General features: G+C 43.0%; 1 protein-coding gene across 8 annotated transcripts in view; it reads right to left on the bottom strand.

The window, feature by feature from the left end:
• Positions 1–19,620, bottom strand: part of SLC4A4 (solute carrier family 4 member 4) — a 739,594-nt gene that overhangs the window by 241,428 nt on the left and 478,546 nt on the right. For all 8 annotated transcript variants that reach the window (XM_085641000.1, XM_085640999.1, XM_085641004.1 and 5 more), the window contains exon 4: positions 7,967–8,102. In XM_085641000.1, the coding sequence (XP_085497126.1) occupies positions 7,967–8,102 (136 nt within the window). The remainder of the gene's footprint in view (positions 1–7,966; positions 8,103–19,620) is intronic.

Raw genomic sequence — 19,620 nt, 5'->3', positions numbered from 1 at the left:
ATGTGGCCTTATGGCTAGAGTGGTCGAACTTGAAACTGGGGAACCGGGTTCGTGTCTCGGCAGGAACGCTCAACATCCTGTGATTCTGGGCAAATCACTTAGTCTTCCCGTGCCTAACAAAAATGAATGTGTCCATTTGTAACGAAACTGGTGCTGATGTAAAGCAATCTGATACCTGATATCTTCGGGTCAAGTTTGTGCTATATAAACCTCTAAAAAAAACTCATAAAGAATCACATATGGTTTTACTCCATATTATTCCAGGGTCGGGCTTTACCACATTATCTTGGCAGGTTGGAGACTCCTTCCGGCGATGTAGTCATAATCAACTTTTGAATCTATTGACCTGCAGAATCCAGCAGAAATCAAAGTTTGCCGCTATGCCAATGACTAAACAAGGACAATATATAAATAGTACTAGCTTTTGGGCAATGGGTCAAATCTTACATCCGGTACCACGCTGGTATGTTGTTGGTCAATGTGCTGTAACATGGCGGACAAGAACAATGCGCCTCAGAACTATGCAAAAGTTGGCCGAGAAATTAAGAAAGTTTGATCTTCATGTTGCCGAATCTTCGCACACTTGCTTTTTTTGATGACTAAATGACATTCTTGTTCAAAGTTTAAGTGGCAAGGTAATCATTTATTTAAAAAGTGACCAATAAAAGCACAGTTATGGTGACTTGTGCGCTGCAGTTTAGGAAAACAAAACAGCAAACATGGTTCTCTTGTTGGCAAGAGTTACCTCGTCAGCTATAGGAACCTATTGTCATGGTATGATATGCATAAGCTCCTTCTCCAACTGGGATTAATGTTCTATCAGAGGTTTTGTGTCAGAATTTGCCCACGTTTTGCTACTTGTATCCCTTTGATGTTCAGTATTTTTCATACTGTTGTGTCAGTCATTGTCCATAATACAACAAAACAGACCTGGTAACATCAAGGCACTCCTTTAGACCAATTAATTACATGGGATTCCTAATAGGGTAATGTAAAAATATATTACTCCTTCGTTAGTAGTTCTTGTCATGAACTATCATTAAATCCCTGGTGCCATACAACTTAATATTTACTAATTCCCAAACGGTGAGAGTACCCAGCCATGTATAAAGTCACTCAACCCGCATCTATAGGTGACTATGGTGCAATAGAACGAAAGCACAAAGTGAAGAAAAAATGAGAAAGTATCTCACGTGCGCAACACCAGAGGAGCTGCTGGCAGGTTCTCACCAGTTTGCTCACGATTTTATCATCATCAATATCTTTTTTTATTTTTTTTTATTTTATTTATTTGCAGTTAGTACACCTCATAAAAAAATAAAGACACATCAGCATAAATACATAGCAGGAGAATGCAAAGTGCCATACATGACATACAGTAAGAAATTTATAAAAGCAGATTTAAAAAAAAAAAAGAAAAATCTTTTTTTAAGTCTAGCTCGACTGATTACTGATCAACTCTCTCCAGATTGAGACCGGCGCCCATAATTTTTGGCCAAAATCACGCATTTTTTTACCCTTCTGTTCATACAAACCGTTCTCCATGTTATGAATACTCAACACCTAGAAAGCCACATTTGAAAAGACGGGGCCATAGTATCTTTCCAGCCTGAGGAGATTAAAATCCTCAGTATCGCAACCGACATAAAAACCAACGCTTCTTCAGCTTGAGTCAGTTTTTGCTTATTGTCACAACCCAGCAGCATCAGGGTAGGGGATAGATCGATCTTATGACCTAGCAGCCCCTCCCAAAATTTACAGATTTCCCTCTGTACTGAAGCAAGTGAGCTACAATGGAAAAACATGTGCAGGAGATCTGCTGGCCCAGAGTTGCATCTAGGACATTTATCATCCCCCCCTGACCCCCCAGGCATATAATTTGGCTGGGGAATGATATAGATTAAATACCGTTTTATAATGCTGGGCCCTCAGGTTGGTGGATCTAAAAACTTTTTTATTCAGGGAAATGGCCAGGTCTAGGTCAGCATTGGGGTCATCTAATTTCCGGGCCAGAGATACTTCAGTTTTTTCCATATCATCTGGTATTTCCGAGATAAGCTGCTTATATACCAATTTGATCTTTTTAGGCCCTGCCATTAACAATTCAATAACAGAGACAACCTCCATTGACAGGGGTTTTGGTCTCACTGCCTTAAATGCTCGGGCAACTTGACCATAGAGAAACCACTGATTGGTCGGAATACCATACAAATGTTGGATAGTATCAAAACCAAGCGGAGCATGGTTCCCCCAAATATCGCCTAGAGACCTAATACCTAAATTTCTCCAGGTCTGTAAATTCCTATGAGACCCGACCAAGGGAAGCAAACTAGAGTTACAGAGCTGGAGATAACGATTTACCTTAGGGATTTTACATAGCTTCGAAATAGATCTCCAAACCTCCCATACCCCTTCCAAAATCTTCAAACGAGGCCTCTTATAAAACCTGCGATCCACCTCACGCCACAACAGCCCAGCAGCCTGTTCCCCAATTAACAACTCAAAGATAGAGGGTAGATCCGAGGATAACAAATTAACACCATCATGGTTGACCTCCTGTTGGAACAGGATGGACATTTGTGTCAAAAGGCATGACCAATGATACAGTCTTAGATTTGGTAAGGCCAAACCACCCCTTTCCCTGGGAAGGGACATATAGTTAGTTGAACGCCTAATCCTGCCATACTGCCAAACAAATTTGATAAAGATAGACTCCAACCTTTTAATAATTTTCTCATCCAAAAATAAGGGTATGGCCCTAAACAAATAGAGAACTCTAGGGAAGATAGACATTTTTAATACGTTTACCCGCCCAATCAAGGAAAGGTGTAGCACGTCTATCCTCTTTAACTCTTTTTCAATGGATTTTATGATTGGGGGATAGTTCTCAGCGATTATTTCCCCGACTGAGGCGTTGATCTTAATCCCTAAATAGGTTGCTGACTCCACATACCTCGAGTCGCTTTTAACTATATTCGGAGAGCAAATTATTTGGGTTTTGGTCTCGTTAAGAAGGTAACCAGACCTCTTACCAAATTCCTCTGTTATTTCAACCAAGGCCGTAAGCGCCTGCTGGGGGTTGTCTGTAATTATTGCCAGGTCATCGGCATAAGCAAAAATTTTACTAGTATGACCATTGCAAACGACCGGGCTAATCCTAGAAGACCCCAAGATTTTCTGTATAAGAGGGTCTATATAAAGCGGAAAGAGGATTGGGGAGCATGGGCAACCTTGGCGGGTGCCCCTCTTAATAACTAGTTTCTCGGAGCTCTCACCCATAACCACCACCCTAGCAACAGGATCTACATACATTGCTTGGAGAGCTCTGATAACCTTTTCACCAAATCCTCTGCCCACCAATACACCCCAAAGGAAATCCCAGACAACCCTGTCGAAGGCTTTTTCTGCGTCGAGCAGAATCATGGCGATCTCCCCTCCCCCCGCACCCTGGGCGTCAAACAGTGCTATAGCTCTTCTAACATGGTCAGTTGTACCGCGGCCCGGAATAAAACCATGCTGCCAGGGGGAGACAAGACCGCCAATGATCCTGCCCAACCTCTTAGCCCATACTTTAGAGTATAACTTCGTGTCTGCGTTTATGAGCGATATCGGACGATAAGAGCCAAGTTTCTCCGGGGGTTTCCCTTTCTTATGAAAAACCACGATGTTGGTTTCTCGCCAGGAGGCTGGAACCACTCCCGTGAACATTATTCCGTTGAACAAATCCACTAATAATGGAATGACTACCGATTCAAGACTTTTATAAACTTCCAGGGGGATCCCGTCCGGACCAGCGGCCTTACCAGAGGCCAATTCGTGCAAGGCTTCTAAAATTTCCCCCTCGCTAATATCCCTATCCAGTTCAGCCTTCTCACAGGTGTTAAGACGGGGGCCGTTATCATCCACATCGAGGTCTTGTTTATCACCCTGAGCTTCGTCGTCATACAGGCGCTGATAGAAATCTTTAAAAGCCTGTAGAATCTCATTTGGCTGTGTAAATATCTTGCCATTTTCCTCGATCAAGGAGATAATATTTCTGGCTCTCCCCTGTCTTATTTGCAGGGCCAATACTCTACCTGCCTGCTCCCCCGTTTCATATCGTTTAGCTCTGGATATCTGATACTCTGCTGAAGCTTTCTGAGTCAAAGACTTCTGGAGTTCAGCTCTGATTTTTAACAAATCGCTCTGACTCCTCCTACTGTCCCTACCCCTGATTATATCTCTCATATGCTGTTCTTCGACTGTAGTCAGAATACCTACTAATTTCTCACCTTCCCTCTTGTCCTCCTTCCTTAATCTAGCCCCGAAGCCTATAGATTCCCCCCTTAAAGCCGCTTTAAAAGAGTCCCAAACAATGATCCTGGAGGCACTATAGCGATTGGCAGCAAAAAACGCATCTGCCCATTTCAAAATATGCCCGGTGAATCTGGCATCTCCCAATAGTTGCCTCTCAAACGTCCACCTAGACCTGACCCTAGCAGGACCAGATATTTCATAGGACAATATAAGCGGATTATGGTCGGACAATATCTTCGGGGGTTTAGTTAATCCAACCTTATTTAATTCATTGGCAGAGATGAGGAAATAGTCCAAATTGGAGAATTTCTGAAAGGGATTTGAGAAGTAAGTATAACCCTGATTTAATGGCTCTTTTTCCTCCCAGACGTCCTTAAGACCATGTGAAAAATGAGAAAGTATCTCACGTGCGCAACACCAGAGGAGCTGCTGGCAGGTTCTCACCAGTTTGCTCACGATTTTATCATCATCAATATCATTCTCATAGAAATGATTGTGTGTCCCATTTAGGAAAGTGTAAAAAGTATGAAAAAAAGTTTTTTGCAAACCCCAAAACCAAAAAAGAAAGAACAAAGAAAGACCCGTGAAGTCTTAAGTAAAATTAGGTCTGGCTCACATATACAATTCCAATTTCTTTATTCCGTTGTGTGAGTCATCCCAAGGTTAAAAACACGGTCATGTCATGGGAATTAGTAAATATTAAGTTGTATGGCACCAGGGATTTAATGATAGTTCATGACAAGAACTACTAACGAAGGAGTAATATATTTTTACATTACCCTATTAGGAATCCCATGTAATTAATTGGTCTAAAGGAGTGCCTTGATGTTACCAGGTCTGTTTTGTTGTATTACAGATTGAGTGGAGGGTGGCCTGGCATACATTTTCCCTCTTTACCTCCTAATTTGAATATCAGTCATTTTCCAGCCAGGGTTTTAATGTCTTCAACAACTCAAAACACTGTTGCCTTTCTTGCAGGAGTACGATTGTGGCAGTGTTTAGTGGCATTTTCAACACCTGTATCAGAACCTATTGGACTATTGCCTTTTGGTCTCTGAGTCAAATGGATGCAGTGAATCCAAAACACACCACCCTACTGGCCTCCAATGAGGATGCGGCGCCAGCCCATCAACTGAACTGCCTGAACTTGCTATGGCCCTTACATGATGTGGTTAGGACGCTAAGGATGTGCCTGTGTATGGTAAACCTCAGCTCTCCAGCATCGCCACACTATCCATACGCTGAAGATGGTTCATGCTCAGCTCACTTAGCCTGCTGAATGCATAACTAGGACAAAGTCCCAACCAAACATCCTCAGTCTACACTATGACCTCAAGTAGCGCCTTGTCCTGCTGTCAATTTGGGCTGGACCGATTCAATGAAGATGCCTCCTCGACCCTACAAATATGGTAATTTTGTAGAGGGCAATCCTGTAAAGAATTGTTCCCAAGTGGAATCATGACAAGATCACACCTTCTAGCAAAGATGATTTTTTATGTTATAAAATGTGTGCACTGCAGTGCACTTTGTGCTGTATGTTATGCATGGACATGTCGTGCACGTGCTCTATGCACAGGCATGAGCCTCCGCATATGACCAGTAGCTGTGATTGTACCCTATGTTTAACAGAGAAACTTTTAACTCAAAATACAGTTTGATTTTCTAACTTTAAGAGTAGAATAGAAAGTGAGAGCGCCTCCACCCGCAAAACACAACAGGATTGTCTTATCACTCATCCATTTCAGGAAACATCAGAGAGCATCTAAACCGACGAGGGCCACCATGATGCCTTCCGCTGGCCGATTCCTTACTCCCTCTCCCTAACCACTCCACACCAGCTATGTACCCGATTTTCAATTGCCTCTCCTCCCAGATCCTGCACCCTGATGTCTCAGGGGACAGCACTCCTTAGCTCTCAGTGGTGTAGCAAGGGGGGACGGGCGGCACTAGTTTTAGGGGTGGCAAGGTAACCCCCTGGCCTGCGGCCATCACGGGGCAGCAAACGCCAGCATCCTTCCTCCCCCACCCCCCACTCTTACATGCGGCCGCCGCGTGCGGCAAGCACAGGGACCACCACGGGCGGCCAAAGGTCTAGCTATGCCACTGTTAGCTCTCATCTAGGTATAGGCTATGTCCATACCTAAACATACATTAACAGCGTCTGGAAGCCAATCTGAATTTTTTGAAATACTTCAAACTCTGCATGTGCCTTTTTACCTGTTCAGTTTGTATTCCACTAAAAATAGGATTTTGGTGGCATTAAGGGGTCCTGTAGCACCTAGACAAGGGGTTGCAACAAATACAAAACTGAGAGGCATTCTTGATTCCGAATACAGATATACATATATAAAACGAGATTCATTATCTGCATTTTGCATTCACAGGCAATGGACAGACCGGTTTTATTTCTCAATTCATGGTATGCCAGTCTAGAAATGCAGCATACGATGCGCTGCTAGGGGCACACTGAGAAGACTGCAGTGAGCACTTCATTTCACTGCACCAAGCTGGCATCAGGTGGCATCAGACTCTTCACCTGCGTACATGCTGCTTGTGTGAATGTCCAAGAAGGGTTTGTGCCCTGAATATCAACACCCGAATATCTAGTGGACACAGTATCCAGGACAAAACGTCGAAAATGACATATCGACAGATAGGGAGGCATGGATTTCCTATACCTAACTCCACGAATATATATCTATCTTCATGGTACGTAGATATGGATTTAGTAATAGTAAATCTATACATCCCCATATTCACTTACCTTTCCGTATCTTGTCTCTCAATAATCTGTCATCGATATTTTTGAACCACAATATTCTGCGGGTTGATGTTCAGTAGTACAACCTCCAAAACCCACATTTACGTGCGGTTGATTGCACATTCAAGAGGAATCTGTGCACCCAATGTGGTAATCTGGACCATCATGAAAAGGGGGCAACTGAGAAAAGACATACTGCCAATAAGATAGGGGTAAAGTTTAGCTGTTTCTATGTCCCTGTCGCTATGATGCATGGAATGATTCACAATTGTAACTGTTGAGTACATTGGTCTCCTTAAAAATCTGTGTAATAACATATGGAAGAGGGAATTTTTAGAGCACCCTTTCACCAGCATTAGATCCAATACTTAAGAGTGCCCTTTTGTTCACCAGGAGCAGCCTTGACATAAAGATGCAGATTTCCGGAAGAGATTCCATCGAATGAAGATCTTGTATTGAATGTGAAAATGTAGGGAGGAGAAAAAAATTCGAAAGCTTTGTAAGTCTCTTTAAATCTACCTCTAACTGATGCTAAAATCAACCTTTGTGCACCTGAAACCTTTCGCCTCTTTTTGGTTGTACTGGACTTACACCAGTCTGCAAACCTGCAATACCTTTATAAGGACAGTACAGGTACTACTTAAACACTCGAAGGGCTTTGGGACAGTGGGGGGCACAATTTTCTATTTGACACTGAAAGAAAAGTCTAACTCATTGGGCAGTCAGAGACACAAGTACATCACCAAGACATCAGCTTAAGCAGGAGTTAAACATTGGCAAAGGTGCCCCATCACTCATCCATCACAATGAATTGCTGTGATTTGGAACCAAAGGTGGTATGCAGGTAATAACAGGATCTATACATGGTTTTTATCGCACACTCATACATTTGCAGACAGGTGGGCTCACCTTGCCGTCTCCTTCCACTCCATCTCCTGCCCATCAACGGCCAGCAGTTCGTCCAGCTCGGTGAAGAGCTGTGGGGGGGCCGGGCTGTCATCTTCTTCCCCCAAGATGAAGCGGATCCTCTCGGCAGCGGGGGAGACTGTGGAGGTGAAAATACTGCGGTTAACGGCCTGATGGATGATCACAGAGGTGCGGCTCATCAATTTCTTGCTCTCGGTGAAGCCATTGAGCTGGTTCTCCAGACATTCTTTCTCATTGGACATTCTACGCTTCCCCCGTGCCTGCCTGCCCTGCAGCTTCCGCTGACAAGTGGAACTTTGTCTGCAACTGGGGCTTGGGCAGAGCAGTCCAACGAGCAACTCCCTCAAGGAAAGAGAGTGCGAGGAAGATTGCAGCCAATATAAGTCAGATGCCTCTACCCTTCACTGGGGGACCTTTGGCACTCTCCTCAATTGAGGTTTGCAACTCTGTTTTTTTATACAGCACAAAACCAGTTCGAGCCACACTGGGATTGGGCACTTGCAGAGGGCAGAAGCATCCCACCCCGGCTCCCCCTCCCTTCCCCACTCCCCCTGCACTCCCTCCTCTTCAGCCCCCCCCCCCCCCCACCTGCAAACTAAACTTATGTTTATTGGCTTCCACATCACCTGTAACCTCCTAGGCTCATTACAATTAAGGGAATGTTTAACAAAAGTGTGTCTATTCTTTACATGAAGACTGTGCCTGAATATATTCAGTCAGGCTTCAGTGAACTTGAAAAACAACGCAGAGTCCAATGCTGCTTACTTGAACCAAATGCCAATTGCTTTTTCAAAACTAGGCAGACTGGCTATTACCTAATATTACTCCTTCTAATGAATAAGACGCCCTATGTAAAAAATAAAAATAAAAAAAAGCCTGACGGAGTGATTTGGTCTATTTCATATTAACATTGAAGTCAGTAAATGCAAGCATACCAAGTGGTGGAGAGATTGTATATCAAGGTTTTTAATTGAGAATTCGAAATAAAGGGATGTTCTATATTTCAACAGGAGCGAGGCGTGCCGCTAAACGAAGATGACGTCTGCCAGGTGTCGTAATCCGTTTTTAATGTATGGTTTCCTACCCACGGCCACATGCATCGTCTCACTCGATGAGAGCCCAGGAGGCGGGGTCGTGTAAATCACCTGCGTCATCAACAGCGCTTTATTTGTGCCGGGGACTGCAGGTGCGGGGCACCGGCATTGTTGGGGATCAGGAGACTTTTTGTATCTGTATTATTAGTCTGTGAATCAAGATAAGGCTCTCTCTGCAGTCAGTAACCCGCAGTATCTGGCAGCACAGGGGGTGTGCTCCCAAGAAAACATGCGGTAAAAGAAAAACCCAGGGACCCCGTTTTCGAAATAGAACTCGTTGAGTCGATGCCAAAAAACACGAATTCCTATTCGCAGCACATGAGCTCTCCGGAAACTCGATTTCAGAACAAAGGCCTCGGTCTCGGGACAATGGTTGGGAAGTTGGTATAAGGTGATTAACATTGGCACTGCTTGAACAGAGTGCTGTGGGGGTGGAAGACGATTACCATGGAGGGTCTGCATACATCTTGGAAGTGTGTTGGTCGAGTGGAGGGTAGACTCCTGAGAGCAGATCTGGGTACCTGCGTGGGCTCTCTGCATAAGAGCCCCTGTACCAGATCGCTGTGCATATGTGTTTGCATTTGGCTGGGATTTCCCTATGCAGAGTCTTTGCATGGGGTCTCTCTGCATGAGTGGGGGTATCCTTGTGATATTAATCTATGTGTGTTACTTTCTCAACAGGCGTCCTTTTTCGGTTTTTCGAATGTGTTCCTTGTGTAACTGAAGCTATCTATGTGTTTGGGGGTACCCCTATATCTAGAGGTGTCTATCTGTGAGTTTAATAGCCAGTATGTGTGGGTGCTCCTATGCAGGTAGGGCCCATGCCATTAGTGTTGGCCTCTGTGTGTTGAGAGTTCTTATATGTGTGTGTAATAATGAATGATTTGACGCTTGACCATGGGCGCCATTTTGGGTCCGCTAGGAGTTGCAGGTGCGTTTTTCGCTCTACCTTTTGGCAACATTTCATTTAGGAGCTAAAATGCGAAATTATACACTTTTTCATCCCCCTTGACTTTTTTTCCATTGAACTGAACAGATCTTCACAAAACCAGGAAAGCCGAATGTCACCTAAATGTGAAAGTAGACTGCAAATCCATCCGCAAGGTCAAAAGATATAGGCAAATCAAAAAATGCCTTTTCACTGGAAACACTGTCTCAACCATAACTACACAGTGGCTATCACCACTGTGTATATTGATATAAATATGTATATATATTATGTGTGCGTGTGCTTCAATAAACAGAGAGAGAGTACATTGGCATGGATGTCAATTCACTAAAACGCCTGGGGTAGTGGAAGTAACACCACATACCTTTTGACCATGATGGCATCACAGGAAATACATCATATAACCTTTGACGGTGATTCTTTCCTAGGAAGGCAGTCACAGGACTCTTACATCACACACACTCTCTAACACCCCCTTACACTCATTCTTATTCATTCTCTCACAATCCCTCACTTGCATTCTTACTCGTGATTACTGACACTCAGGCCTAGGTCTACTAATGCCTTCCACCTTGTTTGTGTCACTCTTGTTACGCAAACCTTTCACAAAGTGTTCGGGGGGGGGGATTTACTATACAATGCAAATCTTGATTTATGTTGGATATCTCAAAGTAATGCAAAATTGTGCTATGCACTGCTTTGCATTATTTTGCATCAAGGGGGAGTTCTAAGGGTGGTGCATTGTCGTTTCCATGCAAACACCCATGGATTTTGACACCAATCTCTGTCTATGAACACCGGTAGAAAGGAATTGGTGCCAAAATCTTACAACTCCTTGAGGTGAGCATAACAAGAAATGTTCCAATTTCTCCTTGTTTTTTCAACCATGCAAGTGTGCTACTTCTTACAGCACACATACAAAGTGGGAAAGGCTTTAAAGCATGTTTTTTGTACTGGATGGGGTTCATCGGAGAACACAACCAATGCTTCACAGAAAGCACACCTCCTTGCACTATGGCACAATGTTATGCGCATTGTACGTTGCTGCCAAAAGTGCGCCAGCACTTGGGGAGAGAAAAAATGCACCATATCGTAATAACTATGTTGTCTTTTTCTCTCTCTCTTTGACGCAAGGCATGACAGCAGCTTTGGTGTAGTGTTGACTTGTGTCAAAGAATAGTAAATCTGGGCCTCAATCACACACAATCATCAATCACTACCTGTCACTGACTCTTACTCACTTTCATTCGCACACACGCTTAAACATACAGACACATGCTCTCTCACATAGCCACACGCTTACCTGCAAGCATGCTGTTAGAAATAGGGGTCTCTAGTTGGCAGTAGTATGTAACTTGCCCAAGTAGCGACCCTTCCTTCTAGTTAGGGTAAGGGAATTACACACACAAGATAACCCCTGCTCAGCCCCTTGGTAGCATGGCATGGGCATCAAAACTACTTTTAAAGAACTAGGGTCTAAGGGAAAAATATTTAATGACCTACCCACGTTCCAATCCCCATAACTAACTAAATTACACACACAAAAAGAACTGGGGGTCTAGTATCAGGCAGCACAGGAGAAAAGAGAGAGGAATGACTGTACAGAGGATCAACACAGCCAGTTCCGGAGCAGAGCATGGATTTCCATCAATCTTACTCTTGAATTGGAGCATGGATTCTCATCACTCTAGCTCTCTTGATCATTTATATCATTTGGTCATCCATCCACTATCGGAGGTCTTTCTCTTGATCACGGAGACTGCCTCACTGGAAAGAAGCTCAATTGCTCAATTGGACTGGTGAAAATTGACCTTATATAAAGAACAAGAAATAGTTGTGTCCAAGATGGATAATCCTATATAGTGCAGTGCAGAAAAGTGAGTGAAAACTAAAAAAAGGTTGAGAGGAAGATACTAAATATTACATCTACTCCTCACACCTTTCATAAAAATAGTGCAGAAAAATTGTAGCAGTACTTCCTCGTGACTGCTATTCGTAGGTCGACATGTTTCAGCCATCCGGGTATCCTACCCACGGCTTTCTTCAGGACCTGTGTTATGTCTATAACATGCTACTGCAACCAATATACACCCTACCTATAGTAAAGTGTAAAGAAACGAATGCAAAAATGAAGTGCAATACATAAATCAAGGTTGGAATCGATACAACCTCATTAGTTTCCAATCCTCAGGATCACAGGGTGCTTAACGTCACCTAAAAGGATAGGAAAATTGTCACAAACAACTCAAAAAACCTGTGCTTCTGTGAATAAGGCCAACAATTGTATGTGCCTACTCATTACGTAAAAGCATATGGATATTGCTTACCCAACGTAATCTGGGATTACACCTCACCTACCCTGGAACCTGTCTCAAGCGAATGAGGCCCGCTCTAAAAATAAGGGTAACAGAAGAAAATCTTCATCAAAATCCATCCTCATAGGGATACTCATATAGTCTAATCTAGTACATATAGCGCAGGGTGTCTAATAAGTACACCATTCCATTCTTTGGGGCAGGCTCAATCCTCTCAATAAAATACATAGTCCCTGTCAAGTTACATAAAGATAGTGTAAAAACTGTTTAATCCCTGACCAATCAACTAGACTGGCCAAAGTAACAAAAATGGAATCAGACCATATATTGTTTTATTTCAGTGGTTTGAGCCGCTATAAGAGTGGACACTATATTGGGAGATAGTACAATATGTAGATTGTGTGCTTTCTTGTTAAGATCTAAGAGACTGCACGATTTATCTGCGTTTTCCGAGATACTACTCGCGGAGGACGAAGAAAACTAGGAATCCATGTTGGATGACATCATCCTGTAGTTCTTTTGTGGGAACGCTATTCACACAGTTCCTTCCGTAGAGGAGCACGCCTACATCTGAGTAGACAAGCGTGTTTGTTGACTGCACGCCCTAACCCGGCAATTACTGGTTGATTTCAGCTACGCTGAGGCTGACTACTTAAAGCGCGGTTTCTGTTTCAGTCGTTGCCTCCCACCCTGCTCAGATGAGACTTGAGGCAACGACGGACAGGTAAGCGCGTTTGCTGGTACTGAGTGTGGGTCTTTGCTATGGTCCTTGTTGATGGATCCACGGATTGGTCTAACTCTTAAACCATTATATTAGGTTCTTTTTGCGAGAGCCCATTCAGTTGAATATGGTCTGATTCAATTTTTGTTGCTTTGGCCAGTCTAGTTGATTGGTCAGGGATTAAACAGTTTTTACACTATCTTTAAGTAACTTGACAGGGACTATGTATTTTATTGAGAGGATTGAGCCTGCCCCAAAGAATTGAATGGTGTACCTATTAGACACCCTGCGCTATATGTACTAGATTAGACTATATGAGTATCCCTATGAGGATGGATTTTGATGAAGATTTTCTTCTGTTACCCTTATTTTTAGAGCGGGGCCTAATTCGCCTGAGACAGGTTCCAGGGTAGGTGAGGTGTAATCCCAGATTACGTTGGGTAAGCAATATCCATATGCTTTTACGTAATGAGTAGGCACATACAATTGTTGGCCTTATTCACAGAAGCACAGGTTTTTTGAGTTGTGTGTGACAATTTTCCTATCCTTTTTGGTGACGTTAAGCACCCTGTGATCCTGAGGATTGGAAACTAATGAGGTTGTATCGATTCCAACCTTGATTTATGTATTGCACTTCATTTTTGCATTTGTTTCTTTACACTTTACTATAGGTAGGGTGTATATTGGTTGCAGTAGCATGTTATAGACATAACACATGTCCTGAAGAAAGCCGTGGGTAGGATACCCGGATAGCTGAAACATGTCGACCTACGAATAGCAGTCACGAGGAAGTACTGCTACAATTTTTCTGCACTATTTTTATAAAAGGTGTGAGGAGTAGATGTAATATTTAGTATCTTCCTCTCAACCTTTTTTTAGTTTTCACTCACTTTTCTGCACTGCACTATATAGGATTATCCATCTTGGACACAACTATTTCTTGTTCTTTATATAAGGTCAATTTTCACCAGTCCAATTGAGCAATTGAGCTTCTTTCCAGTGAGGCAGTCTCCGTGATCAAGAGACAGACCTCCCATAGTGGATGGATGACCAAATGATATAAATGATCAAGAGAGCTAGAGTGATGAGAATCCATGCTCCAATTCAAGAGTAAGATTGATGGAAATCCATGCTCTGCTCCGGAACTGGCTGTGTTGATCCTCTGTACAGTCATTCCTCTCTCTTTTCTCCTGTGCTGCCTGATACTAGACCCCCAGTTCTTTTTGTGTGTGTAATTTAGCATGGCATGGGCAGTCAGGTCTATCTGAGAGACAATGTGTAAAGCATTTGTGCATAGACCCACAGTAATACAGTGAAACACTACAAATGGAACCACACCCCTTTAGAAAAATAACTAATCTTTATCTAAACCAAACAAGACCAAAATGACAAAAATCCTATATACAGAATTCAAGATATCAATTTTTAAAAGTTTATGAAATTCTGTCCATAGAACTCTATGGATGCGTTGATTTTAGCACAAAGTACCTTTGATGCATCAAAATCTAAGGTGAAAAACAGCCGCAGAGGAGAGAAGTGTTAGAAACCACAGTGATGCGTCGGTTCTGGAGTCCCAGGGGAATGGAGGTATCCGTTCTGCTGCACGCAGGAAAATTGTTGCGTTGATTTATTACTGCAAGGAGAAGTGATGCGTCACAATCAGAAGACGATTCCGGTCTGCGGGGTGATGCGTAGTAAACTTGGCTCACAGGTGTGATGCGTGGAAATCCAGGCGTGCTGCGGTCAAGGAAGCGGGGGTGTCAAATAGACGTTGTGACGTTTCTTCCAGCCCCAAATGGGTGATGCGTTGATTCCTTCAGCTGCACAGCAGGGCTTGCGTCGGAGTCGGAGCGAGGGTCTCGAACATCAGGGACACGGTGCTCTGGACTCGGGCTGCAGCGGCTCTTAGGGTTGCGAACATGTGCTGCTTTGATTTTTCACCCACACGCAGCGATGCGTTGGTTTTTCAATTGCACGTCAAGCTAGCAGTGGCAAAAGCAGCACTGGAAGGGCCATGTGTGGATTTTGAGTCTTTAAAGCAGCCAAGCCACTTCCAAGGGCCCAGAACTGGAATTGGCACCACTTGACAGGTCAGGACTCCCAGCAAAAGAGTTCAGGGGAGGTGCAGATGAAGTCCTTGATGGCTCCGAGACTTCTTAATAGGAGGCAAGCACACACAAGCCCTTGGAGAATCTTCTCAAGCAGGATACCAAAGCAAAGTCCAGCCATCGTCCTCTCCAAGACAGAAGCAGCAACTGCATATCAACTCAGCAAAGCAACACAGCAAACGGGAAGTACTCCTCCTGACAGCTCTTCAGCTCTTCCTCTTGGCAGAGTCCCTTCTTGATCCAGAAGTGTTCTAAAAGTCTGACGTTACAGATCCAATACTTATACCCCTTTGATAGTCTCTGTAGTGAACAGATCCTGCCTTGTCCTGTCCTGGCTTCAGCCACACTACAGGGGTGTGGAGACAGCATTGTAAGAGGCCAGGCACAACCCTATTCAAGTGTCATTGACAACCCCTCCCACCAATCTAGCTCAGGAAGGCCCATCAGCCTGGTGATGGGCGATCAGGGTATGCAGTGCACACCTCAGCTCCCTTTGTGTGACTGTCTAGAGTGAATGCACAAACAACACAGCTGTCAGTCTAAACCAGACACTGATTCCACAGGCAGGCAGAGGCACAGAATGGTAGAGCAAGAAAATTGTCACTTTCTAAAAGTGGCGTTTTCAAACACACAATTTTTTAAAAAAATCACTAAAATATGTATTTTTAAATTCTGAGTTCAAGAAACCCAAACTCCAAATCTCTATGGCTTCCCAATTGAAAATTACACTTATAAGACATTGCATGGCAGCTCCAATGATGATCTATGGGAGAGAAAGTCCTTACAATAGTGAAAAACGAAACTGGCAGTATTTCACTATCAGGACAGGTAAAACACACCAGTACATGTCCTACCTTTCACATACACTGCACCCTGCCCATAGGGCTGCCTTGGGCCTAACATAGGGATGCCGTACATGTAATAAAATGTAAGGTTTGGGCCTGGAAAGTGTGTGCACTTGCCAGGTTGACAGGGCAGTTTAAAACTGCACTTGCAGACTCTGCAGTGGCAGGCCTGAGACATGTTTACAGAGCTACTCTTGTGGGTGGCACAAACAGTGCTGCAGGCCTACTAGTAGCATTTGATTTACAGGCCCTGGGCACATACAGTGCACACACTTTATTAGGGACTTGCGAGTTTATCAAATATGCCAACCAGGGATAACTAATCACAATCACTATTTACAGCAGACAGCATAAGCACTTTATCACTGGTTAGCAGCGGTAACGTACCTAGAGTCCTAAAGCCAATAAAATCAGTTCAGAAAAAGTAGGAGGAAGAAAGCAAAAAGTTTGGGGATAACCCTTCAAAAAGGGCCAGGTCCAACACACGCACACAACATACATTTAAAACCATTTTTAGTTACCAAAGCAGAAACCAAAGGTTGTGTTCCAGTTAAGCATGCTTCATTTTTAGTTACGCTAATAGTGAATAATAGCATATTATTCACTATTAGTACAATAAAAATGTCAAGATAATAAGGCATTTCTAATTTCTTTTAGAAAGTTCAAAAAATATTCATTACATGTAACAGATATCAGATAAATGAGGGAAAAAACACACCAATGAAAAATTTGCTATTTGGTAATTTAAGGGAATAAAGTATTATGGGCTGTCGTAATACATAAGTTCAAAAGAGCAAAATATTGGTGACTTGTGGTGATAAAGTGACATGTGATGATAAATAGTATATACAATATATTTCAAATGCGGTAAAAGTGAATAAGTAGAATAGAAAGGTACATTATTTCTTGATATGTCTTTATGGTTTTTCACATATGCTACAAGATCCTATGTGAATTAATCTGTGATCAGAAGCATTGTGTAGACATATAAGGGTGCGTCGACGTTTCGACCCCGTGTACTGCGCAAAATATAATAAGCGTCACGGCGGGTCTTCCTCAGGACAGTGCAGATGGGTATACAGCCCAAGCGCAGATTTTGGTTAATATCTGCGGGCGAGAAGGTTTTCTCAGTCAAAGTTGTAGTCCTGGTGAATCAGGAGGAGGCCTTGAAGATTTTTGAGGTAAAAGGATGATGTCTTTAATAAATTTGGGGTTTTACTTTTAAGCCAGTCCCATCATTTACGGGATCTGTAGTTAAGCACGTCTTGTCAGCTCTGGTAGCGGGCAGGGGAGGAGTGGCTAGCCCAATGCTGCAGGCCCAGACTGTTTGGTCGGCCCTCTGCGGCCGACTAAACCAGTCATGCACACTGTCCCTTTTCTCCATGAAGGCTGCATGCAGCCTACATGGAGTAAATCGCTGCCATTGCATTGTTGTGATTGGCTTAGGGAAGGGGATGGAGGCTGCCTGCTTCCTTTTCCACGGGACCCGGACTGGAGCTGAGACGGTGCGGGACCCGGGAAGGTAAGTTTATTATTATTATTTTTTTAATTAAATCCACACCCCCGCGTGAACCCCCACGCGACCCCTCACCCACCCCCCACCTGCGAGTCATGCCGGCCGCAACTGTATTAAACTAGAGTGCTCATACGATTTGAGCCTGGACACTCATGCAATCTTGAGTTAGCATACTTAAACGATCTTCAGACCATGTCTTCATATGATCTTGAGCCAGAATAGTCTTACAATTTTGAGTTAGCATACTTAAATGATCTTGAGACCATGTCTTCATATGATCTTGAGCCAGAATAGTCTTACAATTTTGAGTTAGCATACTTAAATGATCTTGAGACCATGTCTTCATACGATTCTAAGCCAGAATACTCTTACAAACTTGAGTTAGCAGGCTAAAACGATCTTGAGACCATGCCTTCATATGATCTTGAGCCAGAATACTCTTACAATTTTGAGTTAGCATGCTTAAACGATCTTGAGACCAAGCCTTCATACGATCTTGAGCCAGAATTATCTTACAATCTTGAGTTAGATGCTTAAACGAACTTGAGACCAAGTCTTCATACGATCTTGAGCCAGAATACTATTAAAATATTGAGTTAGCGTGCTTAAACGATCTTGAGACTATGCCTTCATATGATCTTGAGCCAAAATACTCTTACAATGTTGAGTTAGCATGCTTAAACGACCTTGAGACCAAGTCTTCATATGAACTCGTGAGCCAGAATACTCTTACTAACTTGGGTTCGCATGCTTAAACAATCCTGAGAACATGCCTTTATGCGATCTTGAGCCAGAACACTCTTACAATCTGGAGTTAGCATGCTTAAATGAACTTCAGAACATGCCTTCATACGATCTTGAGCCAGAATACTATTACAATCCTGAGTTTGCATACCTGAACAATATTGAGACCATGTCTTCATAGAATCTTGAGTAAGAGTGCTCATATGATCTTGAGCCAGAGAAGTCAAACAATCTTGAGTCAGAGTGCTCATCCTATCTCGAGCCACAGTGCTCATATGATCGTGACACTTTAACACACAGAGATGTGTATATGTATGAAACATATCTGATGAGTCAGGGTGAGTAGACAATGGTAAAGAGCCATTTAGATGAAGGGTATAAAGGACGGCGAAGTAACGGTGGCATTTTTAGAAATTTGATACACTACTTTCACAAGTTTTTCTAAGGCGAATTCAAAATATTCATAACATTTTCTTTTCATGGAATTCCATGGCGATTGACTGTAGGGTGACTGCTTGCTCCCTTGTCTGGAAAAGTATTCTAGAATTTTTGGTCACCTTTAGCATGGGTGGTGGTAGATAGGCAACTTCAGATTTTATAAATCTTGTTTTGCTCCATTTCTGCGTCTTTTGTGTTTTTTTGGTGTTATGAAGGGTTTAGAGATATCGGTCTCGTCAGTGTCTTTCTTCCATTCTGAATGCAAGTGAGTCAGTACTGAGAAAATGGGTGTATCAGGGCTATCAACCCTTGGCTTTTATAATTTTCTTACTTTTAGACTCTAGTGATTTGGGTATACTTATTTGGTTTGGCTGTTGTGGCTAGTGATTCCCATCAGCTGTATGTGGTTAGGGCTAGGGTGAAGCAGTCACTTTAATGCTGGATATGTGACACTCAATGGAGATTTTAGCATGCTGAGAGAGATGTGCATTGTTGAAGAGCAAAAGGTGAATTTTCGCAGTAGCCAAAGGATGTTCATGTCAACTTAGAATTTGATAAAGCAGATCTGTGGGGTTAAATAAAAAGTGAGTACAAATGCAGATCAGAACAGATCGTCGTACACCTTCACAGGATATTTGCATTGACTTGAGATTGCGGTCTTCCAATACAGAAACACAGACTTCATTTGTTTCTTTCCTTTATTCTGAGGTTTAACTGTTTTGTAAAAGCACCATTAGTGCTTCAACAAGGAGTTAAATAGAAAGCACTGGAAAACTCTATCCACTACACAGAATTGCAGTAGGATTCTCCCATTTTCCTTGCATCTTTTGTTCCATCTTACCAACTCAGCCTTGCTTTCACCTTCTCACTTCTTCAATCAAGCAATGCCTCACCCTCCTATTGGCC

Source organism: Triturus cristatus, chromosome 2_2, assembly GCF_964204655.1.
Source record: "Triturus cristatus chromosome 2_2, aTriCri1.1, whole genome shotgun sequence".
NCBI classification, from domain to species: Eukaryota; Metazoa; Chordata; class Amphibia; order Caudata; family Salamandridae; genus Triturus; species Triturus cristatus.
The sequence above is the reverse complement of the archived record's forward strand: the minus strand, read 5'-3'. Positions and strand labels throughout refer to the sequence as shown.